Source organism: Bombina bombina, chromosome 7 (genome assembly GCF_027579735.1).
Source record: "Bombina bombina isolate aBomBom1 chromosome 7, aBomBom1.pri, whole genome shotgun sequence".
NCBI classification, from domain to species: Eukaryota; Metazoa; Chordata; class Amphibia; order Anura; family Bombinatoridae; genus Bombina; species Bombina bombina.
Window position 1 is genome coordinate 308,275,728 of NC_069505.1, and position 27,608 is coordinate 308,303,335.

Below are 27,608 nucleotides of genomic sequence, written 5' to 3' on the forward strand. Positions count from 1 at the left end.
AAAATAACACACCAAAATGACTACCCAAAAGTTTGACAAAGACTGGTGGTTGAATTAGTGCATGCAAAGTGTTAAAATACCAGCATTTGAAATACCCTAGGGTGTCTACTTTTTAAAAATATATGGTTTGATGGGGGTAATTTGCATTGTCCGGCTTCAGAAATGTCCCAAATAGGATATGGGTGCATGACGACAGATGTGAAAATTCCAAATTAAAAAACTGGAATGCGCCCCCTAAAAATAAGGCCTTTTAGCCCCCAGAGAACCCAACAGACCTATACATGGGTGGTATCACTGTACTCAGGAGATGCTGCTGAAGACATATTGGGGTGTTATTTGGCAGTAACCCTTAACGTTCTCAGTAAATGTATTCTTGAATTGCTATTTTGTCAAAAAATCACCACTTTTTTTTTTTTTTCAAACTTTGGCATAGATTGGTGGTAAAATAGTTGCATGGAAAGAGTCAAAATACCCCATGTTTAATACCTTAGGTTGTGTTCTTTTAAAATATATATATATGTGAAGGGTTAATCAGGGATTCCTGACAGATATCAGTGTTCCAATGTAACTATCGCTAATTTTTTTTAAATTTTTTTGGAAATAGCAAAGTGCTACTTGTACTTATTGCCCTATAACTTGCAAAAAAAGCAAAGAACATGTAAACATTGAGTATTTCTAAACTCAGGACAAAATTTAGAAACTATTTAGCATGGGAGTTTTTTGGTAGTTGTTGAAGTGTAGGAGATTTTGAGGGTCAAAGTTAAAAAAGTGTGTTTTTTTCAATTTTTTCCTCATATTTTATAAATTTTTTTATAGTAAATTATAAGATATGATGAAAATAATGGTATCTTTAGAAAGTCCATTTAATGGCGAGAAAAACTGTATATAATATGTGTGGGTACAGTAAATGAGTAAGAGGAAAATTACAGCTAAACACAAACACCGCAGAAATGTAAAAATAGCCTTGGTCCCAAACGGACAGAAAATGGAAAAGTGCTGCGGTCATTAAGGGGTTAAATCTGCCAGGCAGCAAGGCAGCTCACTAGGTTTGAGAGGTCTTCTCCCTCATATGGACCTGTGGAAAAAGGAGATAAAGAGGCCTATTTATCAAATGTCTGTCGGACCTGATCCGACAGTGCGGATCAGATCCGACAGACATCGCTGAATGCGGAGAGCAATATGCTCTCCGTATTCAGCATTGCACCAGCAGCTCTTGTGAGCTGCTGGTGCAACGCCGCCCCCTGCAGACTCGCAGCCAATGGGCCGCCAGCAGAAGGGTGTCAATCAACCCGATCTTACTCGATCGGGTTGAATTGTGGCGATCTCTGCCCGCATCATCAGAGCAGGTGGACAGGGTTATGGAGCAGCGGTCTTTAGACCGCTGCTTCATAACTGCTGTTTCTGGCGAGTCTGATTACTCGCCAGAAACACGGGCTCTCAAGCTCCATTTGGAGCTTGATAAATGGGCCTCAAAGACTGAGTAATCTTACTCAGGCTTTCAGTATTAGGGCAGCATTAACTATATGGGAGGCACAGTGAGAAATATGTCCCACAAGTTCCCATTGCTCTAAAGCCACCACTGCACTTCTGAAGAGACTGATATGGACTACGGCTACATCCTAGAACAATCCTAGAACAAAGCAGCACAATGTTGCACTACTTAAAAAATAACAAAAATCTTGCTTGAAGAATCTTTTCTAACACCTAACTTTACCACTTCCTTGCTCTAACGTAGGCAAAGAAAATGACTGGGGTGGGAGGGAAGGGAGGTGATATTTAACAGCTTTGCTGTGGTGCTCTTTGCCGCCTCCTGCTGGGCAGGAGTGATATTCCCAACAGTAATTAATGATGATCCGTGGACTCATCGTGTCATTAGGAAGAAAGGGGCTAATCACGGGTGTTTGCGCGCGTCAGGTTTTTTGTATTTTTTAAGTAAAAGAGTTGATCGCTTAAGGACAATGCCCTACAAAAGGCCCTTTTAAGGGCTATTGGTAGTTTAGTGTTAGCTTAAACAAAAAACAAAAAATGTCACAAAACAAAAGTGTCACAAAACATATAAAAAAATATCACAAAGTACAGTTACAATCATAAGAACACCATCTAATAAAAATTTTTTTTTTTAAAAATTGCACAAAAGTTATAAGAGCTTAAAGACATGAGGCCTCAGGAGTTAGAAAAAAGGCATACAAAGGGCTTTAACAGAGATACATACATATACATTTCTAGTTTTATATATATATATATATATATATATATATATATATATATATATATATATATATATATATATATATATATATGTACAGATTTATTTATGTATTTATATGTTTATTCATGTGTTTACAGATATATAAATACACATGTACACATACAGTATATTGACACACACACACACACACACACACATATATATAAAGTGCATTGGAGCCCTTTGCAGTCAAGTAGATGAAAACATGGAAAAACATAATATTCATATTTAAGAAAGTGTTATACTGTGTATTTGCTGTAAATATTTTACATTCCAATATTCTGCACATAGCAGAATATGTTCTATGCATTTATAAATATATATTCCTATATATATATATATATATACAGGGAGCGCAGAATTATTAGGCAAGTTGTATTTTTGAGGATTAATTTTATTATTGAACAACAACCATGTTCTCAATGAACCCAAAAAACTCATTAATATCAAAGCTGAATATTTTTGGAAGTAGTTTTTAGTTTGTTTTTAGTTTTAGCTATTTTAGGGGGATATCTGTGTGTGCAGGTGACTATTACTGTGCATAATTATTAGGCAACTTAACAAAAAACAAATATATACCCATTTCAATTATTTATTTTTACCAGTGAAACCAATATAACATCTCAACATTCACAAATATACATTTCTGACATTCAAAAACAAAACAAAAACAAATCAGTGACCAATATAGCCACCTTTCTTTGCAAGGACACTCAAAAGCCTGCCATCCATGGATTCTGTCAGTGTTTTGATCTGTTCACCATCAACATTGCATGCAGCAGCAACCACAGCCTCCCAGACACTGTTCAGAGAGGTGTACTGTTTTCCCTCCTTGTAAATCTCACATTTGATGATGGACCACAGGTTCTCAATGGGGTTCAGATCAGGTGAACAAGGAGGCCATGTCATTAGATTTTCTTCTTTTATACCCTTTCTTGCCAGCCACGCTGTGGAGTACTTGGACGCGTGTGATGGAGCATTGTCCTGCATGAAAATCATGTTTTTCTTGAAGGATGCAGACTTCTTCCTGTACCACTGCTTGAAGAAGGTGTCTTCCAGAAACTGGCAGTAGGACTGGGAGTTGAGCTTGACTCCATCCTCAACCCGAAAAGGCCCCACAAGCTCATCTTTGATGATACCAGCCCAAACCAGTACTCCACCTCCACCTTGCTGGCGTCTGAGTCGGACTGGAGCTCTCTGCCCTTTACCAATCCAGCCACGGGCCCATCCATCTGGCCCATCAAGACTCACTCTCATTTCATCAGTCCATAAAACCTTAGAAAAATCAGTCTTGAGATATTTCTTGGCCCAGTCTTGACGTTTCAGCTTGTGTGTCTTGTTCAGTGGTGGTCGTCTTTCAGCCTTTCTTACCTTGGCCATGTCTCTGAGTATTCCACACCTTGTGCTTTTGGGCACTCCAGTGATGTTGCAGCTCTGAAATATGGCCAAACTGGTGGCAAGTGGCATCTTGGCAGCTACACGCTTGACTTTTCCCAGTTCATGGGCAGTTATTTTGAGCCTTGGTTTTTCCACACGCTTCTTGCGACCCTGTTGACTATTTTGAATGAAACGCTTGATTGTTCGATGATCACGCTTCAGAAGCTTTGCAATTTTAAGAGTGCTGCATCCCTCTGCAAGATATCTCACTATTTTTGACTTTTCTGAGCCTGTCAAGTCCTTCTTTTGACCCATTTTGCCAAAGGAAAGGAAGTTGCCTAATAATTATGCACACCTGATATAGGGTGTTGATGTCATTAGACCACACCCCTTCTCATTACAGAGATGCACATCACCTAATATGCTTAATTGGTAGTAGGCTTTCGAGCCTATACAGCTTGGAGTAAGACAACATGCATAAAGAGGATGATGTGGTCAAAATACTCATTTGCCTAATAATTCTGCACTCCCTGTATATATATATATATATATATATATATATATATATATATATATATATATATATATATATATATATATATATATATATATATATATATATATGTATATATCTATACCTTTATATAATCATGTATATTTATAGGCATAAATATATATTTGTGCAAAACATTATAATTGTGTATTTGTGAACAAATAGAACATGTTCTTCCATGTGAAGAACATTGGAATGGGAAATATTCATATTCTAATCTCAGATTAGTGCACTTGAGAATATGCAATTGGGTTAGCGCAAGAGTAGGGTGTTAGTTTTTCCCCCACTCTTTTGGTCCATTGACTTCTATGGGGGAATACATTATCACATGCGCGATATTCTAATTTTGGCTTTTTACGCATGTTGGGTTAGAGCACAAGCAAAAACAGTTTACTTTTCACTTGTAATCTGATCCTTAATTTCTAATACCTTTACTGTATATAACCAGTTATAAGGATTGTAATTACCATCTAAAATGCAACATTCTTAAATCTATATCCTCTATGGTCTCCATTCCACAATAATGGTGATATTTCCTTACTTTTAATATAGGAATAATTAACAGTTCACCAACCAGAGATATATTTTACTGATACTTCTTTTATTCATTTACTGACTTAAAGGGGAATAACACTAAAAACATAAACTTATATGGTTCAGATAGAGCATGCAATTTTAAGAGACCTCCGTTATCAAATATACTTAATTTTCTTGGTATCCTTTGTTGAAAAGTATATCTAGGTAGTCTCAGGAACAACAATGCATTACTAGTAGCTAGCTGGTGACTACATACAGTCATGGCCAAAAAAATTGGCACTGCTGCATAAGATCAGATAATGCATAACTTCACCCAGAAAATTGTTGCATTAAAAATGGTTAGGCATTTTCATGTTTATTTCTGACACATTCCATGCAAAACTCCAAAAAATGGACTGGACAAAAATATTGGAACCCTCAATTTAATATTTGGTAGCACAGCTCTTGAAAAAATAACTGAAATCAATCACTTCCTGTAACCATCAATGAATTTCTTACACCTCTCTACTGGAATTTTGGACCACTCTTCTTTCGCCAACTGCTCCAGGTCTCTCAGATTGAAAGGGTACCTTTTCCTAACTGCTATTTTAAGAGTTCTCCACAGGTGCTCTATGGGATTGAGATCTGGACTAATTGCTGGCAAGTTCAGTACTCTCCAGCGCTTTGTCTTAAACCATTTCTGGGTGCTTTTTGATGTGTGCTTTGGGTCATCGTCCTGCTGTAAGACCCATGACCTCTGACGGAGACCCAACTTTCTGACACTGGGCCCTACATTGCACCACAGAATTCTTTAGTAGTCTTCAGATTTCATAATGCCATGCACACAGTCAAGACAACCAGTGCCTGAATCAGCAAAGCAACCCCAAAACATCAGTGAACCTCCACCATGTTTGACTGTAGGGACTGTATTCTTTTCTTTAAAAGCCTCATTTCTTTTTCTGAAAACAGTAGAATGATGGGCTTTAACTAAAAGCTGTAATTTTGTTTCGTCTGTCCACAGCACATTTTCTTAAAAGGATTTTGGCTTCCTCAGGTAAGTTTTGGCAAACTCTAATCTGGCTTTTTTATGTTTCTGTGTCAGCAGTGGGGTCCTCCTGGTTCTCCTACCATAGCGTCCCTTTTGATTCAGATGGCTACGTATAGTGCGAGCTGACACATTTGTACCCTGTGCCTGAAGGTCAGCTTGAATTTGTCTGGAAGTTGATCAAGGTACTTTATTCACCATTCGAACAATCCTTTGTTGCAATCTTTGATCAATTTTTCTCTTTCGTTCACGTTCAGGGAGATTAGCTAGAGTGCCATGGGCTGTAAACTTCTTGACAAGGTTGCGCACAGTGGACACAGGATCATTAAGCTCTCTGGAGATGAACTTGTAACCTTCAGATTGTCCATGCTTTCCCACAATTTTGAGTACATTTTTCACCATTTTAACTGGTTGCTGGTGTAATTTCTATATTGTCATCACCTGTTGATTGATACAGGTGAGTTTTATTACAAATTACAAAAGCATCACAAACTTGGAATGCAATTATTTCTTACAATTTTGAGAAGGTGCCAATAATTTTGTCCAGTCCATTTTTGGAGTTTCGAGTGGAATGTGTCAGATTTGGCTTTTTTTCTCTCCAATTTTTTGTGTCATACCAATACAAACAAAATAAATAAACATGAGAATGCCTAAACATTTGTAACTGCAACAATTCTCTGGGTGAAGTGGTGCATTATCTGGCAAAAAAAAAGAAAAGGCAAGGGGTGCCAATATTTTTGGCCATGACTGTGTATATGCCTCAATATGTGTTTAGCTAGGTCCTGGTAATGCATTGTTGCACTTGAGATGAGTTTAATTTCCTGGCACGGGTTAAACACATAGTTATATGCACCCATTAGTCACATAAGGAAATGGTTTAACAGATAAGAAGATTTTATGTCCTGTTATTGCTATATTTCACACAAATTTGTATTCTGCAAGAGAAGACAACGAAAATAAAAATCTGTCAATCTGTCATCCCTGTCTTCTGTCCACTAATATTCAGTGATTTGTAGATTTCTTATTCTAGAACACTTACTTCGGGGTCTCACGAAGAGCCTCTAAGCCCCTCCTCCAAGTAATTTTGGGTTTTGGAGAAGCTTTTGGTTTACATTCAATAAGAACAGATCCTCCAACTTTACCCAAAGTCACTCTCCTCACAAACGATTTGGAAAAGTCAGGCCCCACAGCTAAAATAAGGGAAAAAGACAATAGAGTAATTACACTAGCGAACACCTCTATATGAAGACTGTTTTGTATACAACTAGCATTAGAGATTATCTATGTACATAGCTCATACAGCAATAAGTTTAACTCTGTATAAATCTCACTCTCTATAAAGCTTGGGGGGGGCAGTTAACATATAACTATGATAGGTCAAATTTTAAAATTGAGAAATAGTCAGAGTAAGAGACCTGGCACATTAGTCACACTAGGGTAGCAAACTATTTAAATAAATTATAACACAAATTTGACAAGAATGCAATTATGTCAAAGCTTTTACTTAATGATGATACTAACAGTATCCTTACAGACAAATTGCTTACTGGTTTATACAGACAACTTTCACAGATAGGTGGAGAATAACACATGCTACCAACATTCATTTTCCATAAAGTACACTAACTTTTCCTCCCCTTTAATTTGTTCCCAATGACCCATTTTACCTGCTGAAATGTATTAGATTGTTTAAAAATAGTTCATTTACCTTTAGTGCAGCATTTAAAATAAAAATTTTTGCCTGTGCTGTCCATACCTATACAAAAAGTTTTTATAATTAAGTATAGGCTATAGAAAAGCTGTTTAAACAAAGCCAGCAGAATAAAATATACTTTGAAGAGGGGAGTAGGAGATAAGTAATAAAAAATTTAATTTTCAATAATATTGAGCTTTGTTATACAGACAGAGATAATTTAAAGAAGCAAGTGTGTGAACAGAATGTGATAAAATAAGGAGATCTGATTTCCCTGCAAGTTCAGGGATGTGGTTTCAAAGAAGAAAACTACTATTTCATATGCAAAAATAAACCTGAAAAAGCAATTTCTCATACATTTTATAATTTGTAGCTGGTATTATAAGTCATTGGAAACACATTAAGGAAAAACAGTTTTACAGTACACTGCCCTTTTAAACTACACCTTTTAAAACACCCTATTTTAGACAATACATAAAAAATATATTCAGTGTCCCATTACAGATTACAAATTTCCCCTTCCTTCACTGCCATAGCCCAAAGAGGGACTATTTTAGATTTTTCTGAGATTCTCACCAATAACCCGAAGCTCAGCGCTGGAATAAATAGTTCCGTGTTTGTTCTCTGCCAAGCACTGATACATGCCAGAATCTGAGGTGTTAACAGATGTTATGGTCAGACTTCCGTACTCAATCTGCAGCCGTCCCTGGGTGAAATAAAGGAAAGAGCAGAAAGGAATAAAAAAACAGACAAAAAGGTGAGAGCGAGATTGTAAAGAAGGTAGAATTGGAGAGGTTAGAAATTGAGTAAAAGGGAAATTAAAGTAAAAAATAAACTTTCATGATTCAGAAAGAGCATGATGTTTTAGGAGACTTTGCAATTTACTTCCATTATCAAATTGTGCACATTCTTTTTATATACACACTTTATGAGGCACCAGTTACTACTGAGCATGTGCACAAGTTCACAGTGTGTACGTATACTAGTCTGTGATTGGCTGATGGCTGTCACATGGTACAGGGATCCGGCAAATTGGGAAAAAAAATAATTTATCACAAAAAAAATCTACTGCAAATATTAAATTTATAGTAAGTGTTATTGGACAGTCATTTTATAATGCAGTTGTTAATTATGCAATTCTACTGTATTTAACTAAAGTGAAAATGACACATGTTGAGTGAAGGTCTAAAAAGAAAGAAAGTTAGGAGAGAAAGAGACAGAGGGAGATGACAACTCAACTAAAGAGAAAAAACAAAATTCTGCACTCTGGTAAATGATCTAAGCAGTCTCATCAGTACTACGAGGTCCTTCAAAGAATTTTTGAAAGGCAAATTTTATCTTGAGAGCCAGTTATCTAGTTGCAAAATTCTGGATGTAAAGGTGAGACACATACATTACAATAAAATACTTAAAATGCCCCGAATTTTTTTTTTTTATTCCTCTCCATGCTGGTGAGGGTTTGATCATCAGGACCAAATTGAGACAGAAAAGGAAGAGCGAGAGTGGAAGGAATGGATGGAAATAAATTATAAGTTTAAAGTGATAGTAAATCCTAGCGTTTGTGAAATGTAGGCGCTTAGTGCCGCGAATGCTGCAGACAAATAAAGGAACTTTCAGCATGAAGCATTTTATACTTTATGTCTAAAAGTCCCCTTTATTTGTTGCACTGGTGAATCCTAGCATTTCAAAAACACTAGGATTTACCATTTCTTTAACTAGATAGTGACAAAGAAGTTATAGGCGCAATGCAAGCACTAAAGATACAAAGTGATAGAGAACGTAAAGCAAGATACATAGATTACTGTAGCACCAAATCTTAAAGATGCCAACTGCCCTGGTTTTGCAAGGTAGGGTCTCATTTTACATCTTAAGAGCTCAATTTAGAGTGAGGTGAGATGAAACTGGTGTGAAGGGAGATTTACAAATAAAGATAGGGATAGGTATCATTAAATGTGGTTCATCTGTACCACCTGCATCCTTGGGGCGCGATCCGATATACGGCGTAGTTTTTGGCGCAATCGAGGGAACCCGCGCCAGCCATAATTTCACCTCGCACATCGGGCTATCCAATATACGGCGCCGTCAGATGCTAAAGTAGCGTAAGTAGGACAAACTGGCGTTGTTCCGAAAAGTGCGCAAATACACATTTTAGTCGTCGCAAGTACTTACGCCAGTCTTTTGTTCACGTAAAGTCTCAATAAAGTGTAGTTTTATGCAAATTTGGCTAAGACTCGTAAAAATTACCCGATACTCCATCTAAAACTGCGCAACGTAATTACGCTATTCAAAAGTCATATATAAACCCAAGCGCAGCCGCCATTTTCTTTAGTGTGTTTGGATGGTTCGTTGAGCTACAGTACATTACAGTGAGTTGAGGATTAGTAAGAGTAGTGAGAGAGGCGCAGCATAATAGTTAGTTAAGTCGGATTGTTGTTTGGGTAAGCTTGTACATTTACTTACACTTATTTTCACATATTGCACACATATTGCATACATACATATACAAAAAACACAACACTTTTTTTTTCTAACAACTCACACATTTTATTTCAATTTTACAGTGTGATAGGCTGAGTGTTTGGTTGTGATTGTGTGTGATTGAACTGGGAGTGAGTGTGAGTGTGTGTAGTTTGAGGATGGCAGGGAGAGGTAGGGCGGAGGGGAGGAGGGGAGCGGAGTTTCAGGGAGAGGAGTATTCTAGTGGACAGGAGGCGCAGCAGGGTCCCCGTCAGGGAGTTAGTGGAGTGGGGAGAGGGAGAGTTAGAAGGGATGATGGGAGGGGAGATGCCCAGAGACCAGGCACACTTAGAAGAGGGACAGAGGGTGCACATGGGGACAGAAGGGGGGAGAAGGGAGAGGATACGGAGGAACCCACACCAGGGACATCCCAGCGAGGAAGCCAGGTGGCCACAGAGGAGGAGTGCATGAGATGCCCAAATTTCTCATTTGATGAGAATGTTGCGCTAGTCCAGGCCATCATGGACAACCACAATGCCCTCTTTGGCCAGGAGAAGGGCAAAGGCGTTACCCGAAGGCATAAGGAAGCATGGTCAGCGGTAGAGGAGGCTGTAAACAGTGTGGCCCCGCAGAGGAGGATTGTCGAGGGACTTAAAAAAAGATGGAATGATTGCAAGAGGTGGGTGAAGGAGAAGATGGGCCAGGAAGCCATGCACCAGAGGGGAACAGGCGGTGGTCCACCCTTGGAAGCAGAATACAACGTCTGGCAGGAGATGATACGCAGGTCCCTGAGAATCACAGCAGTCCGTGGACTTCCAGGGGCTCGTGACTCAGGGGTTGCAACCACAGCACCTCATGCTGGTGAGTAACATCCCACACACCAGTATGATATGTATTTGAGATATAACATCCTTTAATGTCACACATTCATGTACACAATGAGGAGCATGGTATTTGGCCTACTAACAAAAACATCTACAATTAGATTTGACATTAATGCTACTTAAAACAATGCAATTCATGATATGAGGTGGAATAGTGCAATACTAACATCTAACATGTCTCAGAGTAACACAGGCCACAAGCCACATGTTGAGTTTTAGTAAATGGACACTATAGCCATCACAATACTTTTAGCTCAGAAAGCAGGTTCTGTGCCTACATCAGGCTAAAGTAAATTGTGTGACCATAGTGTCACTTAAAGAACACATTTTCTCCATCACTGACATCACTGAAATGTACACATAACTCTTGTATGAAACACATACCTGTATACTGTGCAGATTAAAATCCCTCATAGAGAGTTTGACATGAGAATGAGTATTGTCCCTAGCATGTATCAATGTATATTGTATGCCCACATGGACATATATATGACTGTACTAATCCCTATCATCATTTGACTCCTCCTCAGAACCTCCTGTCACCAGGCTGCAAACTGGCATGCTGCCACCTCCACCACCACCACCAGTCACAGCCATGCAGCCACCTCCACCACCAGTCTTCAGGCAGCAACATGGACATTATGCTCCCAGGCATCAGCTGGGTTGGATTGCCTCCGTTGAGGACCCAGAAGTGATGCCACCACCATTGGCATACGACCCATGGCAAGATACCTGGCCTGAGGAACATCCTTTTTGCTTTGAGGGGGAGCCAAGTCAGCCACAAAGGGTCGATGTCTTTACCCCCCCAACACAATATCAGGACAGTCATGGCTTTTCCACACAGGGGATGTCGCAAGGTATGCAAAGTGGACAGACTGAGTGGTCACACACTAGTGGACAATGGGACTACCAATCCAGCATGAGAGCTCCACCATCCGCTTCCCTTGGGAGAGCTCCACCATCCGCTTCCCTTGGGAGAGCTCCACCATCCGCTTCCCTTGGGAGAGCTACACCATCCACTTCCCTTGGGAGAGCTCCACCATCCTCAGATGAGCATATAGCTGAGGTTGTCCCTGAAGCACCAGCAGCTGAGGTTGTCCCTGAAGCACCTGCAGCTGAGGTTGTCCCTGAAGCACCTGCAGCTGAGGTTGTCCCTGAAGCACCTGCAGCTGAAGTTATCCATGAAGCAGATGCAGCTGAGGTTGTCCATGATGCACCAGCAGATAGAGCAGAACCTGCACCTAGAATCACTGCTGCCTGTAGATCCACTGTATTCTCCCCTGGGAGAGGAATACATTTCACTGCAGAGGAGGCTTATAACAAGCTGTGAAAGCATTCAAAGAGGCCCACAGAGGTTTCATAGGAGCCAAGAGAGGCTACTCAAGCGTAGCATCGATCTGAAGAGGGACATTGCAGCCTCATTAAATGGAATGGTCCAAAATCAGTCTCAAATGATGAGAATCCAGTCTGATAAGCAGATACAGATGGACAACAGATGGCGGGAACAAAACCAACTCTAGGGTGTGTTGGTTGAGCACTTCACACACCAGCAGGACACTGCCTCCAGCCTTTCATCTGTGGCCAGCACTCCAGCAGAATCATCTGAAGCTTCCCAAACCAGGAGAACCAGGAAATCCACTCCAGTCACCTCCTCTGCCCCCTCATCCAAGAAGCCTAAAAATACATAAATATTCTTATAGTTCACCATAAATCTTGTCCTCTGTTTTTTTACCATATAATTGTCATCCACATCCATGTGAGGGGTGTTTTAGTACACTAATATTGTTAAAAGATATAATAAGGACTGTGTAGAAATGGCCCAAAAAAGGTAATATTATCCTATTTCTAACATATTCTTGTACTATAACTCCCATCCACAATAGTTGTTTCTGAAGGGTACATATAGTAATATTCACTTGTAAGATGTTAATCAATGTATCTCACATCCAATATAAATTGACCCATTGGTATATATAGTAGTGATGTTACTGATAGGGTGGGCATTATCAGATGTTTCAAGTCTGCAGGTGAGAGGTTGTGGTGTGTGTGATTGGTTTAACACAATTGCAAAGAGGCAGCCTTCAAGAAGGTGTTATAAATGATCATATGAGCCATCCTAGGTTTTGCTTTCAACTAAGAATACCAAGAGAACAAAGCAAGTGTTCAAATTAAATCTAAAAGTAGTTAGAAATAACATGCCCTATTTAAAAGAAGAAGGTTTTCTTTGGAGTTGACTGTCCCTTTATATATTTTGGCATCAGTGCCAAGCTGTGTTAGCATTAGAATAAATTACACTCCAGTGGGTTCTAAAGAGATGAAGGTAATCCAATTTACAGTAAATAAGCAAGTATATGTCCCCAATGTGATAAAGTACCTACAAGCTCAATCCATTTGACTATTTCAAATACACAAATAAACCTTAAAAAAGAAATATCATAGTATACTTTCCCTTTAACCTTGAGATGCTGCTTAAATGTATGTGTTTGTTAAGGCTTCCAGAGAGTTACGTTGTTTTTTTAGTCAGTGCAAGGGCTCCTGCGCCTGCAATTTGTGGCGAGATGAGAATGGAGTAGATTTTCTGAATTCTGCGCGCGTTTTGTATGTCAGTCTATGGGTAAAAATAATACGGGCGAAGGCAGAAATATACGCGTGTAAGTTGTATGCTACGCCGTATATGTGATACCAAACCCGCACACAATTTGGCGTCGCTGGCTTTTGCGGGCGACGCTGCGTATCGGATCGGGCCCCTGATCTTTAGATTTATAGTTTATTTTTGGTGAGCCCAAAGTTTATGGTCCAGAACAACCACTAAGTTGAAAAGAGATGATGTTAGAGTGAGTAACAATAGCGTAAAAAAGAATGAGATATAGAAAGGTAGTGAGGGCAGAAGGATGACAATATTGAAGGGAGTGATGATAAGAAATAGAAAGTCAAATGAAATGAAGGCTGACATCGAATTATAATGAAGTAAAGGATAGAAATAGGGAAAGAGAGTGAAAGACTGTAGATTAGAGAGTAGGGATAAGTTATAAGACAGACAGGGAAAGGGGGAGCAAAAAGAGAGAGAGTTGAAGTGGAAAAAAGCTAGGCAGGAAAGGGAGAGACCCCCATATCTGATTTAGCTGCACAAATTTAGTCCATGCCAAATCGTACCTTGCTTTGTAGACGTTGACCATTCTTTAGCCAGATATAGGAAGGTTTGGGACGCCCACTTGCTTTACATTCCCAAAGGATGTTTTCTTCCATTGCTATATGAGCATCATTTATCTTCTGGATCCAATTAGGAGGAGCTAGAAATATTATAAACAAATGTCACATCCAAGACATTTACAGTCACTTCTTACACCACAAGGTCAGTGCTTCATTATCACCAGATTTCCTGATATGCAAAGTTATAGCAACAAAGTATTGCACTGCTCATGTCAGGTGCATATATCATGTGCTACCCATACCATAGTATGTAAGCTGTCCTCGAACCATGTTCTTCCCACGTGTATTCTCAGCAACACATTCATATGGTCCAGCATCCTCCTGTTGGAAATTGGGGATCTCTAGTACACCACTGGAGCGATGCCTTCGCACTTTACGTGAAATTGCTTTACCATCTGCTCTTCTCCATGTGATTGTTGGGACTGGGCTATAGCAAAATAGAGAAAAATATACAGGTAAACTCTTCTCTTCTTTTTTTTACTAATGTATTTACTGTTTTTCCAAGACAACTTGACCTAATTCATAAGATAAAAATGAAAAGTTAGACAGGAGAGATGAAGGCAGGACTTTGAAAAGAAGCGATAAAGCTCAGTATATCACCAGGACACATGGTTACAGTTTTAGAATGACATACTTACTTTCCAAGTGCAAAACATTCCAACTTGACAGTAGATCCTTTGGCTGATGGGACAGACTCAGGGAAATGCACTTCAATTTTAGGTTCATATTCTCCCATCACACCTAAGAATATGATAAAACACTGAGAAGATCTGCACAATCAAGAAAACACATGCAGCAGTGACATAATACTGTGACTGAGTTATTACTGTATTAGAATAATGAAACAAAACAAGCTAGATATGTGTCACAACATGAGGGTTATGTCCTGTAGTTGAAAGCTGGTAACTAAGCAAGAAATTATTACTTGGCTTATTGCCCCCACCACAAAATTCTTCAGTCCAGAAAGTTTTGCAACTTTCTATGGGAGGCAGCGAAACCTGTGAGGGTCAGTGGGATTTTGCACTCCATGCAGAAGAATTGATTTTTAACTTCTGCAAAGGGCTGAAACATATAGGTTCATTTCTGCTTGGCAGTTGCAAGCCTTGCAGCACCTAAGCAGAACATGGCTATTGAGCCAATCAGAAATGGCAGTCCCGCAATCTCACCAATCAAGGGGTGCAGCTGAACTTTACCTATGTGTATAATCCCCTGATGCTCAATTATGGGCAATATTGTCTTGAAAACCATAACACTTAAAACATTTATGCATTTCAATGGACAAACCAGTTATCTACCAAGCAATAATAAACAAAAAATGCAACTTAGGTCATTTTGAGAGCCAATTCTAACGCTAGTAAAATAAACTAAATAATTGACATGTGCTTTCAGATTTAGACAAATTTAAATACACAACAAAGTTTCTATATCCGTTACTTTTGTCCAAGAATGATAAATGGACAGTCCATTAAAGGGACAGTCTACACAAAAATTGTTATTGTTTAAACAGATAAATAACGCCTTCACTACCCATTCCCCAGCTTTGAACAACCAACATTGTTAGATTAATATACTTTATAACATTTAAACCTCTACCTGTTTCAAAGGTTCTATTGACAGCCTCTTATCACATGCTTTTTATTAGATTTTCACAACAGGAGACTGCTAGCTCATGTGAGCCATATAGATAACATTGTGATCATGCCCGTGGAGTTATTTAAGAGTTAGCACAACACAGTACTAAATGCAAGTCAATAGATAATAAATACAAAGTCATGTGATCAGGGGGCTGTCAGAAGATGGTTAGATACAAGGTAATCACAGAGGTAAAAACTATATTTATATAACTGTGTTGGTTGTGCAAAACTGGGGAATGGGTAATAAAGGGATTTATCTATCTTTTAAAACAAAAATTCTATTGTAGACTGTCCATTTAACAAAACAAAAAAACTAAAATATGTATGCAACAAAAAATATTTTGGTTCATGTATGCAGTTAAAACTGTTACTCTAAAGCACTGGTTTTCAAACCTGTCCCCATGCCTTCCTATACGGCCACATTTTGAGGATATCAAAACTGGAGCACAGGTGAACTAATCAGCTGATTAGTAAACATGGCTATTTTACCTGCTCTCACCCAAGGTAATCTTTATAACCTGGCCTGTTGGGGAGGCCTGAGGTCAGGTTTGAAGACCATTGTTCTAAAGACTTGAAAAGCTTTTTTATAGGAAGGCGAGGCTCCAAATGTATAGTTTTTACCCTATTCAATAGTGATCCAACAATGTCCTGGTCAGTTAATTGATCCCTGTATTAGCCAAAAAGTATATACAGCTTTATTATTGTTCTTGCCAATCCTGACTCCATTAAAAAATAAATAAATACATAGGCCAGTCAAGGTACATGAGTAGCTTAAAATACCCAGCAGGTGCAACTAATCAGAGGGCTCAGGGCATTGAGAAATTGCTGCCAAAAAGTCTGGTATGATATGGTTTTCCAAGCATACATAGAAGCAACCAAGAATGTCTACCTACTGGGTCAAAGCAGTGGACCTGTGCTAATCGAAATATCTCACATGCCTTGGAAGGTTTCAGTGGTTGTAGCCACCAAAATAATGTCTCTGACTAATTTTGGGGAAATTAACAGATGCTATATATGAAAACGATTTCTGACAGCTATCCTGTGTCCTCTATGTATGTCCATGATGTAACCCAAGATACAACTGTCCCATGGGGCCCCAGAATGGTCAATATGGCCTCTAGTTATCAAGCCGTCAACCGCAAATACGCTGGAATTCCGCAGCGTATTTGTGGCGAGGCTGATTCGCTGTAGTTATCAAGCCCTACAGCCCGGCAAAAGTAGAATAAAGTGACGTAACATACGATCCGCTGGACTCAGTCCGACACAGATCGATGGTTACGTCACTCCAGATGTTCCGAACGCAAGTTCGGCACAATCTGACTACTTTTGCTAGTTAGCAAAAAACTAGCAGGTACGCTCGCCACTATTCCGGGCCAGCGTACCTGGAGGCGGCGGATCCCATAGGAATCAATGGGAGTCTGACAGCAGCGAGAGCTCATGTTCGCTGCTGCCCGATATCCCATTGATTTCTATGGGAAGTGTCTGCACCTAACACCCTAACATGTACCCCGAGTATAAACACCCCTAATCTGCCCCCCCTACACCGCCGCCACCTACTTTATACTTATTAACCCCTAAACCACCACTCCTGGACTCCTCCGCAACTATAATAAATATATTAACCCCTAAACCACCGCTCCCGGACCCCACCGCAACTATAATAAATATATGAACCCCTAAACTGCCACTCCTGGACCCCTCCGCCACCTACATTATACCTATTAACCCCTAATCTGCCGCCCCCTATACCGCCACCACCTACATAAAGTTATTAACCCCTATCCTGCTGATTCCGGACCCCGTCGCAAATAAATTAATTGTTTAACCCCTAAACCGCCGCACCCGGAGCCCTCCGCCACCTACATTACATTTATTAACCCCTATCCTGCCCCCCTACACCGCCACCACCTACATTACATTGATTAACCCCTAATCTATAGGATTCTATCAGCCAATCGGAATTAAGGTAGGAAAAATCCGATTGGCTGATGTAATCAGCCAATCGGATTGAAGTTCAATCCAATTGGCTGATCCAATCAGCCAATCGGATTGAGCTTGCATTCTATTGGCTTATTGGAACAGCCAATAGAAAGCAAGCTCAATCCGATTGGCTCATTGCATGAGCCAATCGGATTTTTCCTACCTTAATTCCGATTGGCTGATAGAATAGGGTGATCTTCAGGGGGGTAGGGTGATCTTCAGGGGGGTAGTGTTAGGTTTTTTTAAGGGGGGATTGGGTGGGTTTTAGAGTAGGGGTGTGTGGGTGGTGGGTTGTAATGTTGGGGGGGTATTGTATTTCTTTTTTTACAGGTAAAAGTGCTAATTACTTTGGGGCAATGCCACGCAAAAAGCCCTTTTAAGGGCTAGTAAAAGAGCTGATTACTTTGGGGCAATGCCCCGCAAAAGGCCCTTTTAAGTGCTATTTGTAATTTAGTTTAGGGTAGGGAATTTTATTATTTTGGGGGGCTTTTTTATTTTATTAGGGGCTTAGATTAGGTGTAATTAGTTTAAAATTCTTGTAATTTTTTTTATTTTCTGTAATTTAGATTTTTTTTGTACTTTAGTTATTTTTAGTTAATTTTATTTAATGTTAGGTAATTGTAGTTAATTAATTTAATTTATTTAATAATAGTGTAGTGTTAGGTGAAATTGTAACTTAGGTTAGGATTTATTTTACAGGTACTTTTATTTTACAGCTACTTTTAGCTAGGTAGCTATTAAATAGTTAATAACTATTTAATAGTTATTGTACCTTGTTAAAATAATTACAAAGTTGCCTGTAAAATAAAAATAAACCCTAAAATAGCTACAATGTAATTATTAATTATATTGTAGCTATCTTAGGGTTTATTTTATAGGTAAGTATTTAGTTTTAAATAGGAATTATTTATTTAATTATAGGAATATTTATTTAGATTAATTTAAATAATATTTAAGTTAGGGGGGTGTTAATGTTAGACTTAGGTTTAGGGGTTAATTAATTTAATATAGTGGCGGCGGTGTAGGAGGGGTAGATTTGGGGTTAATCAATGTAATGTAGGTGGCGGCGGTGTGGGGGGGGGGCAGGATAGGGGTTAATAAATGTAATGTAGGTGGCGGCGGGCTCCGGGTGCAGTGGTTTAGAGGTTAAACAATTAATTTATTTGCGGCGGGGTCCGGGATCGGCAGGATAGAGGTTAATAACTTTATGTAGGTGGCGGCGGTATAGGGGGTGGCAGATTAGGGGTTAATTGGTATAATGTAGGTGGCGGCCTGGTCCGGGAGTGGCGGTTTAGGGGTTAATATATTTATTATAGTTGCGGAGGGGTCCAGGAGCGCCAGTTTAGGGGTTAATAAGTTTAACTAGGTGCGGGGGGCTCCGGGAGCAGTGGTTTAGGGGGTATAACAGTATAGTATAGTGTGGGTGCTTAGTGACAGGCTAGCAAGAAAGCTGCGAAGAAGCTGATGAGCAGCGAGATCTATGACAGTCAGTTAACAACAGTCTGCTGCTCATCGCTCCGTACTTGGTGCGCAGCTTCTTGACAGCTTTCTTGATAACTTTGGCGAACGTATTCAGGTCTGCGGCGGCGATGTTAGGCAAGCTTAGGCGAGCGTATTGGGCCGGCGAATGCAAGTAAATACGGAGCTTCATAACTAGAGGCCTATGTATCAACCATTAAGGTCAATTTAAACTTTCTGTTTTTCAGGATAAAGAAAACACTGCAGACTAATATGACTACAGGATGCACTACATGCACACAATGCCGCCTACACAAACAACACATTTATGTGTAGCCTGAGCATGAAAGGTCACCTGATTTATGTAATCAATGGGCTGAACATCTTCCTTATACGTCACTCTTCATCTGCTGGTCCTCTCTGCCAATCCCTTCACTGGCTTCCTCTTGCCTCCAGGATTAAACACAACATTCTCACTCTGACATACAAAGCCCTCAACTGCACTGCTCCCCCCTACATCTCAGATCTTGGGGTTAATTTATTATTGTTCGAATTGGGCCAATTCACCCTGTTTCCGCGCGAGCCTTTAGGCTCACCGGAAACAGGAGTTAAGGACCGCTGCTCCTTAACTCATACGCCACCTCTGAGGTTGCGTACAGCTATCTGCCTGATCCTATACGATAGGGCTGATTGACACCCCTGCTAGCGGCCTATTGGCCACGAATCTGCAGGGGGCGGTATTGCACAAGCAGTTCACTAGAACTGCTTGTGCAATGCTGAATACGGACAGCCTATGCTGTCCACATTCATCGATTTCTGGCGGACATGATACGCTACAGTGTATCATATCCGCCAGACTTTAATAAATTGACCCCCTTGTCTCCAGATACTCTCCCTCCCGTTCCCTTCGCTCTGCTCACAATCTCCTACTCTCCTCCACTCTTGTTACCTCCTTTTATTCCCATTTACAAGACTTCTCCAGACTGGCTCCCATCTTATGGAACGCTCTGCCTCGCTCCACAAGACTCTCCCCTAGTTTTGAAAGCTTCCGGCGCTCTCTAAATATTCTACTATTCAGGGATGCATACAACCTACACTAACCTTTCTAACTCCATTGCTATCTCCTTGAACCCCTTAGAATGTAAGCCTATGAGCCGAACTGTTTGTAGATCACCTTCATGAGAGCCGACTACAACAGTGCAACTCTCGGCAGGGCCCTCTACCCACTTGATCCCTATAAATGTTATCTTGTATACTGCCTATGTTTATAGCGCTGCGGAATCTGTTGGCACTCTACAAATACCTGATAATAATAATAATAATAATAAACATGTTATATAAAAGGGGATCTGACTATTAAAGGGATATGAAACCCAAAATGTTTCTTTCATGATTCAGATAGAGAAAACAATTTTAAACAAAATTCCAATTTACTCCTATTATCTAATTTGCTTCATTCTTTAAATATCTTCTAAGACTCATATGTTAGCTATCCTTGGCCCCTTTCCAATTCATCAGAATTTCTGTACAAACAAATTTTATATACGGTTTGTGATTTATTTATTTGTAAATGTGTTTTTAAGCTATTTCCACTTATTAGAAGAGCTGTCATTTAATTCTGTAAAACCATTGAACAATGTATATGATATAAAAAAAAAAAATCTTTTTTAAATTACTCAAATTTGCTCCCCTCTTTTACTATCCGAGTAAACCTAGGCACCTGGGCAGGCTATGGGAACTCACAATCCTGCACAAGTCTTTTGTACTGTATGGCAGCAGTGTTTGCAACATTGTCTGCAGCAATGTAATACATTGCTGCAAACACTATAGCCATAGAATGCTTCAAGGGACATGAAACCCATGGCTTAGAAACAGGCAGACATTTAGAGGTTTAAATGTTATAAAGTATATTAATATAACAATGTTAGTTGTGGTTGTGCAAAGCTGGGAAATGTTTATTAAAGGCATTATCTATCTTTTTTAAACAATAACAATTTTAGTGTAGACTGTCCCTTTAAAACTGAATTCTGGGGGCTTATTTCAGCTCACAGTTGTGCTATATTATATATGCTCAGGATTTCATTTTTATCTCTGTAAAATGCAATGTCATAATATTTCACTCCATATATGGGGCCACAACATCATATTTTTTAAAAACTTTACACTCTAGTGTGCTACATACCATCTGTCCTTAGAGTGAGTGGAGTACTTGGCCCCAGTTCCCGACTATTGGTCACAGTATTTGTAACCACACACGTGTAATTTCCAGCATCAGATGGTTCCACTTTAGCGATGTACAGATTTCCTGTGACCTGTGACACGAAGCGACGGTTGTCTTGCTGTACAAATGGTGGATACTCATTATAAATCCAGGAGTAAACCAGCTCTGTAATGGAGAGAAAAGCAATGGTAGCTGTGACATCATCATCCAGATAACATGACATCATTCCTTGGATATGATGTCAGAATATATCACCAATACTAAAAACATTACATACTAACAACAAAAAGAGAGGACATCAATATAGTTTTTGGAGATTGTGTTGTACTAAATGTGTCTGAGATACAAGTGTGATCCAAAGAGGGTCAGTGGGTTAGGGACTATCGAGTACATCACTTGGTATTACAATAACCATACAATCAGCTCTTCCCAGTACATGTAAACAAGAGCAAAGCTGAAGACAGCAAAAGGTCACAATTCCCAACTTCCTTAATTATTGCATAGACTGCATCTTGACTTAAAGATACTAAACCCAATTTTTTTTCTTTCAAGATTCAGATAGAGGGGCCCATTTATCAAGCTCCGAACGGAGCTTGTGGCCCGTGTTTCTGGCGAGACTTCAGACTCGCCAGAAACACCAGTTATGAAGCAGCGGTCTAAAGACCGCTGCTTCATAACCCTGTCCGCCTGCTCTGATGAGGCGGACAGGAATCACCAGAAATCAACCCGATCGAGTACAATCAGGTTGATTGACACCTCCCTGCTGGCGGCCGATTGGCCGCGAGTCAGCAGGGGGCAGCGTTGCACCAGCAGCTGTAATGTTAAATGCGGAGAGCGTATTGCTCTCCGCATTCAGCGAGGTCTTGCAAACCTGATCCCCACTGTCGGATCCAGTCCGCAAGACCTTTTATAAATAGGCATCAGAGAATGCAATTTTAAGCAACTTTCTTACTTACTCCTATTATCAAATTGTCTTCGTTCTTTTGCCATCTTTATTTAAAAAGCAGCTATGTAAAGCTTAGGAGCCGGCCCATTTTTGGTTCAGAACCTAGGTTATGCTTGCTTATTGGTGTCTAAATGTAGTAACCAATAAGCAAGCACTATCCAGGGTGCTGAACCTAAAATAGTCCGGCTCCCAAGCTTTACATTATTTTTCAAATAAAGCTAGCAAGAAAACAAAGAAAAATTGATTATAGAGTAAATTAGAAAGTTGCTTAAAATTGCATTCTCTTTCTGAATCATGAAAGAAAAAATGTGGGTTTAGTATCCCTTTAATCTAAGCATTCAGAGAATTTGCTTTGTATTATAAATAAGTCTTATTAACCTCCTCCAACTCTTGATTTTTGTGTGTCTTGGTCATTTTATTGAGTCACCTTTCAAACACTATCTACCATAGTGCGTTTATTGCACTAGAAGAAAGCTTTTTGTGCTCCTCGGGTTGCGCTTATTTTATGAGTTGAAAGTAAACTGTTTTCACTTGCACGCTAAGTCCTAACCCGACGAGCGCAGAAAGCCGAATTTACAATATTGCGTGCACATTCACGTATCCCCCCCCATAGAAGTCACCTTACTCTCACGCGAACCCGATCACATATTCTTATGTGCACTAACCCGACATAAAAATATGAATATTTCCCATTCCAATGTTCTGTACATTGAAAAATATGTTCTGTTTATTCATAAATATATATATATATATATATATATATATATATATATATATATATATATAAATCTGATGGTTGTTTTGCACAAATATATACTTATACCTATAAATATACATGATTATATATAGGTATAGATGTATACAGATATATATATATAGGTTAACCGGCGCTCTGTAGTAGCAGTAGTCATTCTAGTGTAAATGTGATTGCACCCAAGCGATCGCGTTTACATTTAACTTGTAATACCAGCGGTTAGCCCAACAAGTGCATACTCCCATGATAAACCCCTTTTCGCTTGCGCACAAACGTTTGTGCCCCATTCGTAATATGGTCCTCTATTGGCATATCTCTGCATATTTTTATGGCTTTGTGTACTATTTTTTAACTCATTCAGTGATATTCAAAATCAAGCGTCTTGCCTAATTCGCTTGAAAAACTCGTCCCCGCTATTCATACTCATGCATAGCAGCATAAAGAAAAGGCATTTTCTGAATAAAAATACAAATATGTGGACAATCTAACGCGTATGCACATGAGTTGTTAGCAAGTATACTTAAAATACAAGAAATATCTTTATGATTCTTGAGGTGTGTTATTTCCTGGTCCAGCAAGCTAATTTGTGGCTGTGTGTGCTAATCTGTTTTTTTAATATGCAAATTTATTTTCCAGCGTGCAAATTTATAGCTCAGTATGCTAATCTGCAGCTCTTTATTCTAATTTGCAGCTCAGTATATGAATTAGTGGCTTCTGTGTGCTAGTATGTTTCTCAGTATGCTAAATTCTTGCCCATTATGCTAATTTGTGGCTCCGTATGTTATTTTGTTGCTCTTTATTCAAATTTGCAGCCCAGTATATGAATTAGTGGCTCTGTGGGCTAATTTGCTTCTCAGTATGCTAATTTCTTGTCCATTCTGCTAATTTGTGGCACTGTATGTTAATCTGAAGCTCTTTATTTTAATTTGCAGTTCAATATGCTAATTTAAAGTTCTGTGTGCTAATCTGGTAATCATTATGCCTGTGTAGGATCTGTTTCAATTTGCATAAAGGTGTTCTCTCTTTATGCTAGCAATGATGCTATATTATTATTATAATTATAATTTTTTTATTTTTTTTATTTTATAATTCTGCCAAATTCCTTAGGGTTCAAAGTAAAAAAAAAGTAGAGGTATACATGACATTGATGTGTGTGTGGTAACAATAATACAGATACATAAATAAACAATACAAATTAATATAGGAAGAGGAGAGCTCTGCTCACACGTGCTTACTATCTACAGTTGAGGATGGGGAGACCTAAAGCTTGGTGGAGCTTGTCACGTGAATTTTAGTTGAAGCAGTGAGACAAGTCAGGTCAGTACTTATTGTGGTTGGATGAGGGCATCTCGAAATAGGTGGGTTTTCAAAAAGTGCATGAAACTATACAAGGTTGAAGGCAGTCTGATCGAGCAGGGTAGAGAAGTCCATAGGATAGACGTAGCATACAAGAAGTCTTGGAGGCAAGAGAGGAAGGTAAAAATAAAAGGAGTGCGTAGGTCAGAGGGTGATAAATGAGGGAAAGTATTTTGAGCTAAGTGTGGAAATACAGGGCTAGATTACAAGTGGCATGCTAATACAAGTCAAAAGAAAACGCATTCGCTAGAGCGCAAACTAAATTTGCGTGCGTTGGGTTTGCGCGAGTGAAGACCTCGGGGCCGATTTATCAACCCCCGTATGGTGCCTTATGCACCTGTTTCCGCGCGAGCCTTCATGCTTGCCCGAAACAGGAGTTAAGAAGCAGCGTTCTTAAGACCGCTGCGCCTTAACTAGTCCGCCACCTCTGAGGCGGCAGACAGCAATCAGCCCGATCGGATACAATCGGGTTGATTGACACCCTCTGCTAGCCCCCTCTGTTTCAAACTAAATTTGTGTTTCAAATTTTCAGGGAAATTTGTTTACCCGAATATTTGTTGCCTGCACTATTCGGTTTTAATTTTGCTTAAAATGAAGCCAAAATTGAATTTTCTTTAAACATTTACATTCATTTTTGTTAAAAAGTTTACCCGTAGCTACAATACTTACCTTAAAGGGACACTGAACCCAATTTTTTTCTTTCGTGATTCAGAAAGAGCATGCAATTTTAAACAACTTTCTAATTTACTCCTATTATAAATTTTTCTTCGTTCTCTTGCTATCTTTATTTGAAAAAGAAGGCATCTAAGCTTTTATTTGGTTGAGTACTCTGGACAGCACTTTTTTATTGGTGGATGAATTTATCCACCAATCAGCAAGAACAACCCAGGTTGTTCACCAAAAATGGGCCGGCATCTAAACTTACATTCTTGCATTTCAAATAAAGATACCAAGAGAATGAAGAAAAATAATTTATGAAGAGAAAAGACAGAAGCGCCACATGGCCCAATATTGTTTGATCCGGAATTAATAGATCTTAAAGTAATGAGTAAACTCACGTTTAGTAGAGCACCTCAGTTAGTTAGTTAGTTAGTTAGAGGTGGAGAGAGAGCGCCATCAGTGTTGCTGATAAAAGATATATATCTTTTATCCTTCTCCTGAGGAATATTTCCTTTTTTGGACCAATTGTGGGATCCTTTTGCACCTCTGAATCCACTTGTATGTCTGGCCACAAGTCTGTTGGGTGACTGAATTGATCCCTTCATGCCTCTATAGCACCACAAGAGGTGCTTTACACTTTGTGAGTATTATTCTTCTCTTTGCTTGTATTAACACCTTTGCACCAGCAATACTAGGCCATATTGGCACCTGTGTTTCCCTTCTGCCTATACAGACATCAGCTCCTGTGCAGGAAGTTGGTCTTCTGGGTGACCGAATAGATCCCAGACCGTATATATAGCACTAACTGAGGTGCTCTACTAAACGTGAGTTTACTCATTACTTTAAGATCTATTAATTCCGGATCAAACAATATTGGGCCATGTGGCGCTTCTGTCTTTTCTCTTCATAGATTGCCGCTCCTGGATCCTGGCCTGGATCATCACAGATAGCTGCCTCCCATCTCAATAGAGACTTTCACTTTATTATCACTGTGTTTGTTTTGATTGTTTATTATTTGTATTACTCTGTATCACATTGTTATTGATTAACACTGTATAACATTGCACATTGTATGATTTATCACTCTTAAACCACATTGATACTGGTTTATACAGCATATCACTTTGATTTATCACTTTAGTATTATTTAGATTTGTTAATATTAATCTTTAATATTTAGCTATATAAGTATAGAATTATTTGGTCACATCTCTTCTCTTACACTTAGGGCGCCCCCTCTCTTTCTTTTAAGAAAAATAATTTGATAATAGGAGTAAATTAAAAAGTTTCTTAAAATTTCATGCTCTATCTGAATCATGAAAGAAAAAATTTGGGTTCAGTGTCCCTTTAACCCCTTAATGACCGAGGACGTGCAGGGTACGTCCTCAAAAAAAAGGCAGTTAACGCCTCGGTGTGGAAAGCAGCTGGAAGCAATCCTGCTCGCTTCCAGCTGCTTTCCGGTTATTGAAGTGATGCCTCGATATGGAGGCATCCTGCAATAACCTTTGGTAGCCATCCGATGCAGAGAGAGCCACTCTGTGGCCCTCTCTGCACTGGAGATCGGTGGCTTTCCTCGTTGGTGGGTGGGAGCATCGATGGCCCTGGTCATGTGGAGGGGGGCGGGATCGTGGGCAGGGATGGCCGGGGGCGCGTACGGATGCGCGCACGTGCACGGGAGGGCGGGTGCGTGCACGGGGAGGGAGCGGGTGGGAACCGCTACACTACAGAAAAATCTGTAATAAAAAATGTTGAAAAAAGGGATAGTAAGTAAAAAAAAAAACCGATCAGTAAGGTGATGGGGGTTTGTCTGTGGGGGGGAAGCTACACTACAGAAAAAAAAACCTAATAAAAAAAAGCCCTTTTTTTGCAAACTGGGTACTGGCAGACAGCTGCCAGTACCCAAGATGGCCCCAATAAGGCAGATGGGGAGGGTTAGAGAGCTGTTTTGGGGGGATCAGGGAGGTTGGGGGCTAAGGGGGGATGCTACACCACAGCATATGTAAATATGCTAAAAAAATTAAAAAAAAACATTTTTAAAAAAACTTTTATTTTAGTACTGGCAGACTTTCTGCCAGTACTTAAGATGGCGGGAACAATTGTGGGGTGGGGGAGGGAAGGGAGCTGTTTGGGAGGGATCAGGGGGTCTGATGTGTCAGGTATGAGGCTGATCTCTACACTAAAGCTAAAATTAACCCTGCAAGCTCCCTACAAACTACCTAATTAACCCCTTCACTGCTAACCATAATACACGTGTGATGCTCAGCAGCATTTAGCGGCCTTCTAATTACCAGAAAGCAACGCCAAAGTCATATATGTCTGCTATTTCTGAACAAAGGGGATCCCAGAGAAGCATTTACAACCATTTGTGCCATAATTGCACAAGCTGTTTGTAAATGATTTCAGTGAGAAACCTAAAATTGTGAAAAATTTAACGTTTTTTTTTAATTTGATCGCATTTGGCGGTGAAATGGTGGCATGAAATATACCAAAATGGGCCTAGATCAATAATTGGGGTTGTCTACTACCCTACACTAAAGCTAAAATTACCCCCAAAAGCTCCCTACATGCTCCCTAATTAACCCCTTCACTGCTGGGCATAATACACGTGTGGTGCAC

At 39.6% G+C, this 27,608-nt stretch overlaps 1 protein-coding gene across 1 annotated transcript in view; it reads right to left on the bottom strand.

The window, feature by feature from the left end:
• The window catches only part of LOC128666372 (contactin-4-like), a 438,445-nt gene that overhangs the window by 149,148 nt on the left and 261,689 nt on the right, over window positions 1–27,608 (bottom strand). Inside the window, exons 6-11 of the mRNA XM_053720931.1 lie at window positions 21,238–21,441; window positions 14,622–14,724; window positions 14,226–14,410; window positions 13,927–14,063; window positions 8,009–8,138; window positions 6,779–6,929 (exon numbers count right to left, since the gene is read on the bottom strand). Of these exons, the coding sequence (XP_053576906.1) occupies window positions 6,779–6,929; window positions 8,009–8,138; window positions 13,927–14,063; window positions 14,226–14,410; window positions 14,622–14,724; window positions 21,238–21,441 (910 nt within the window). The remainder of the gene's footprint in view (window positions 1–6,778; window positions 6,930–8,008; window positions 8,139–13,926; window positions 14,064–14,225; window positions 14,411–14,621; window positions 14,725–21,237; window positions 21,442–27,608) is intronic.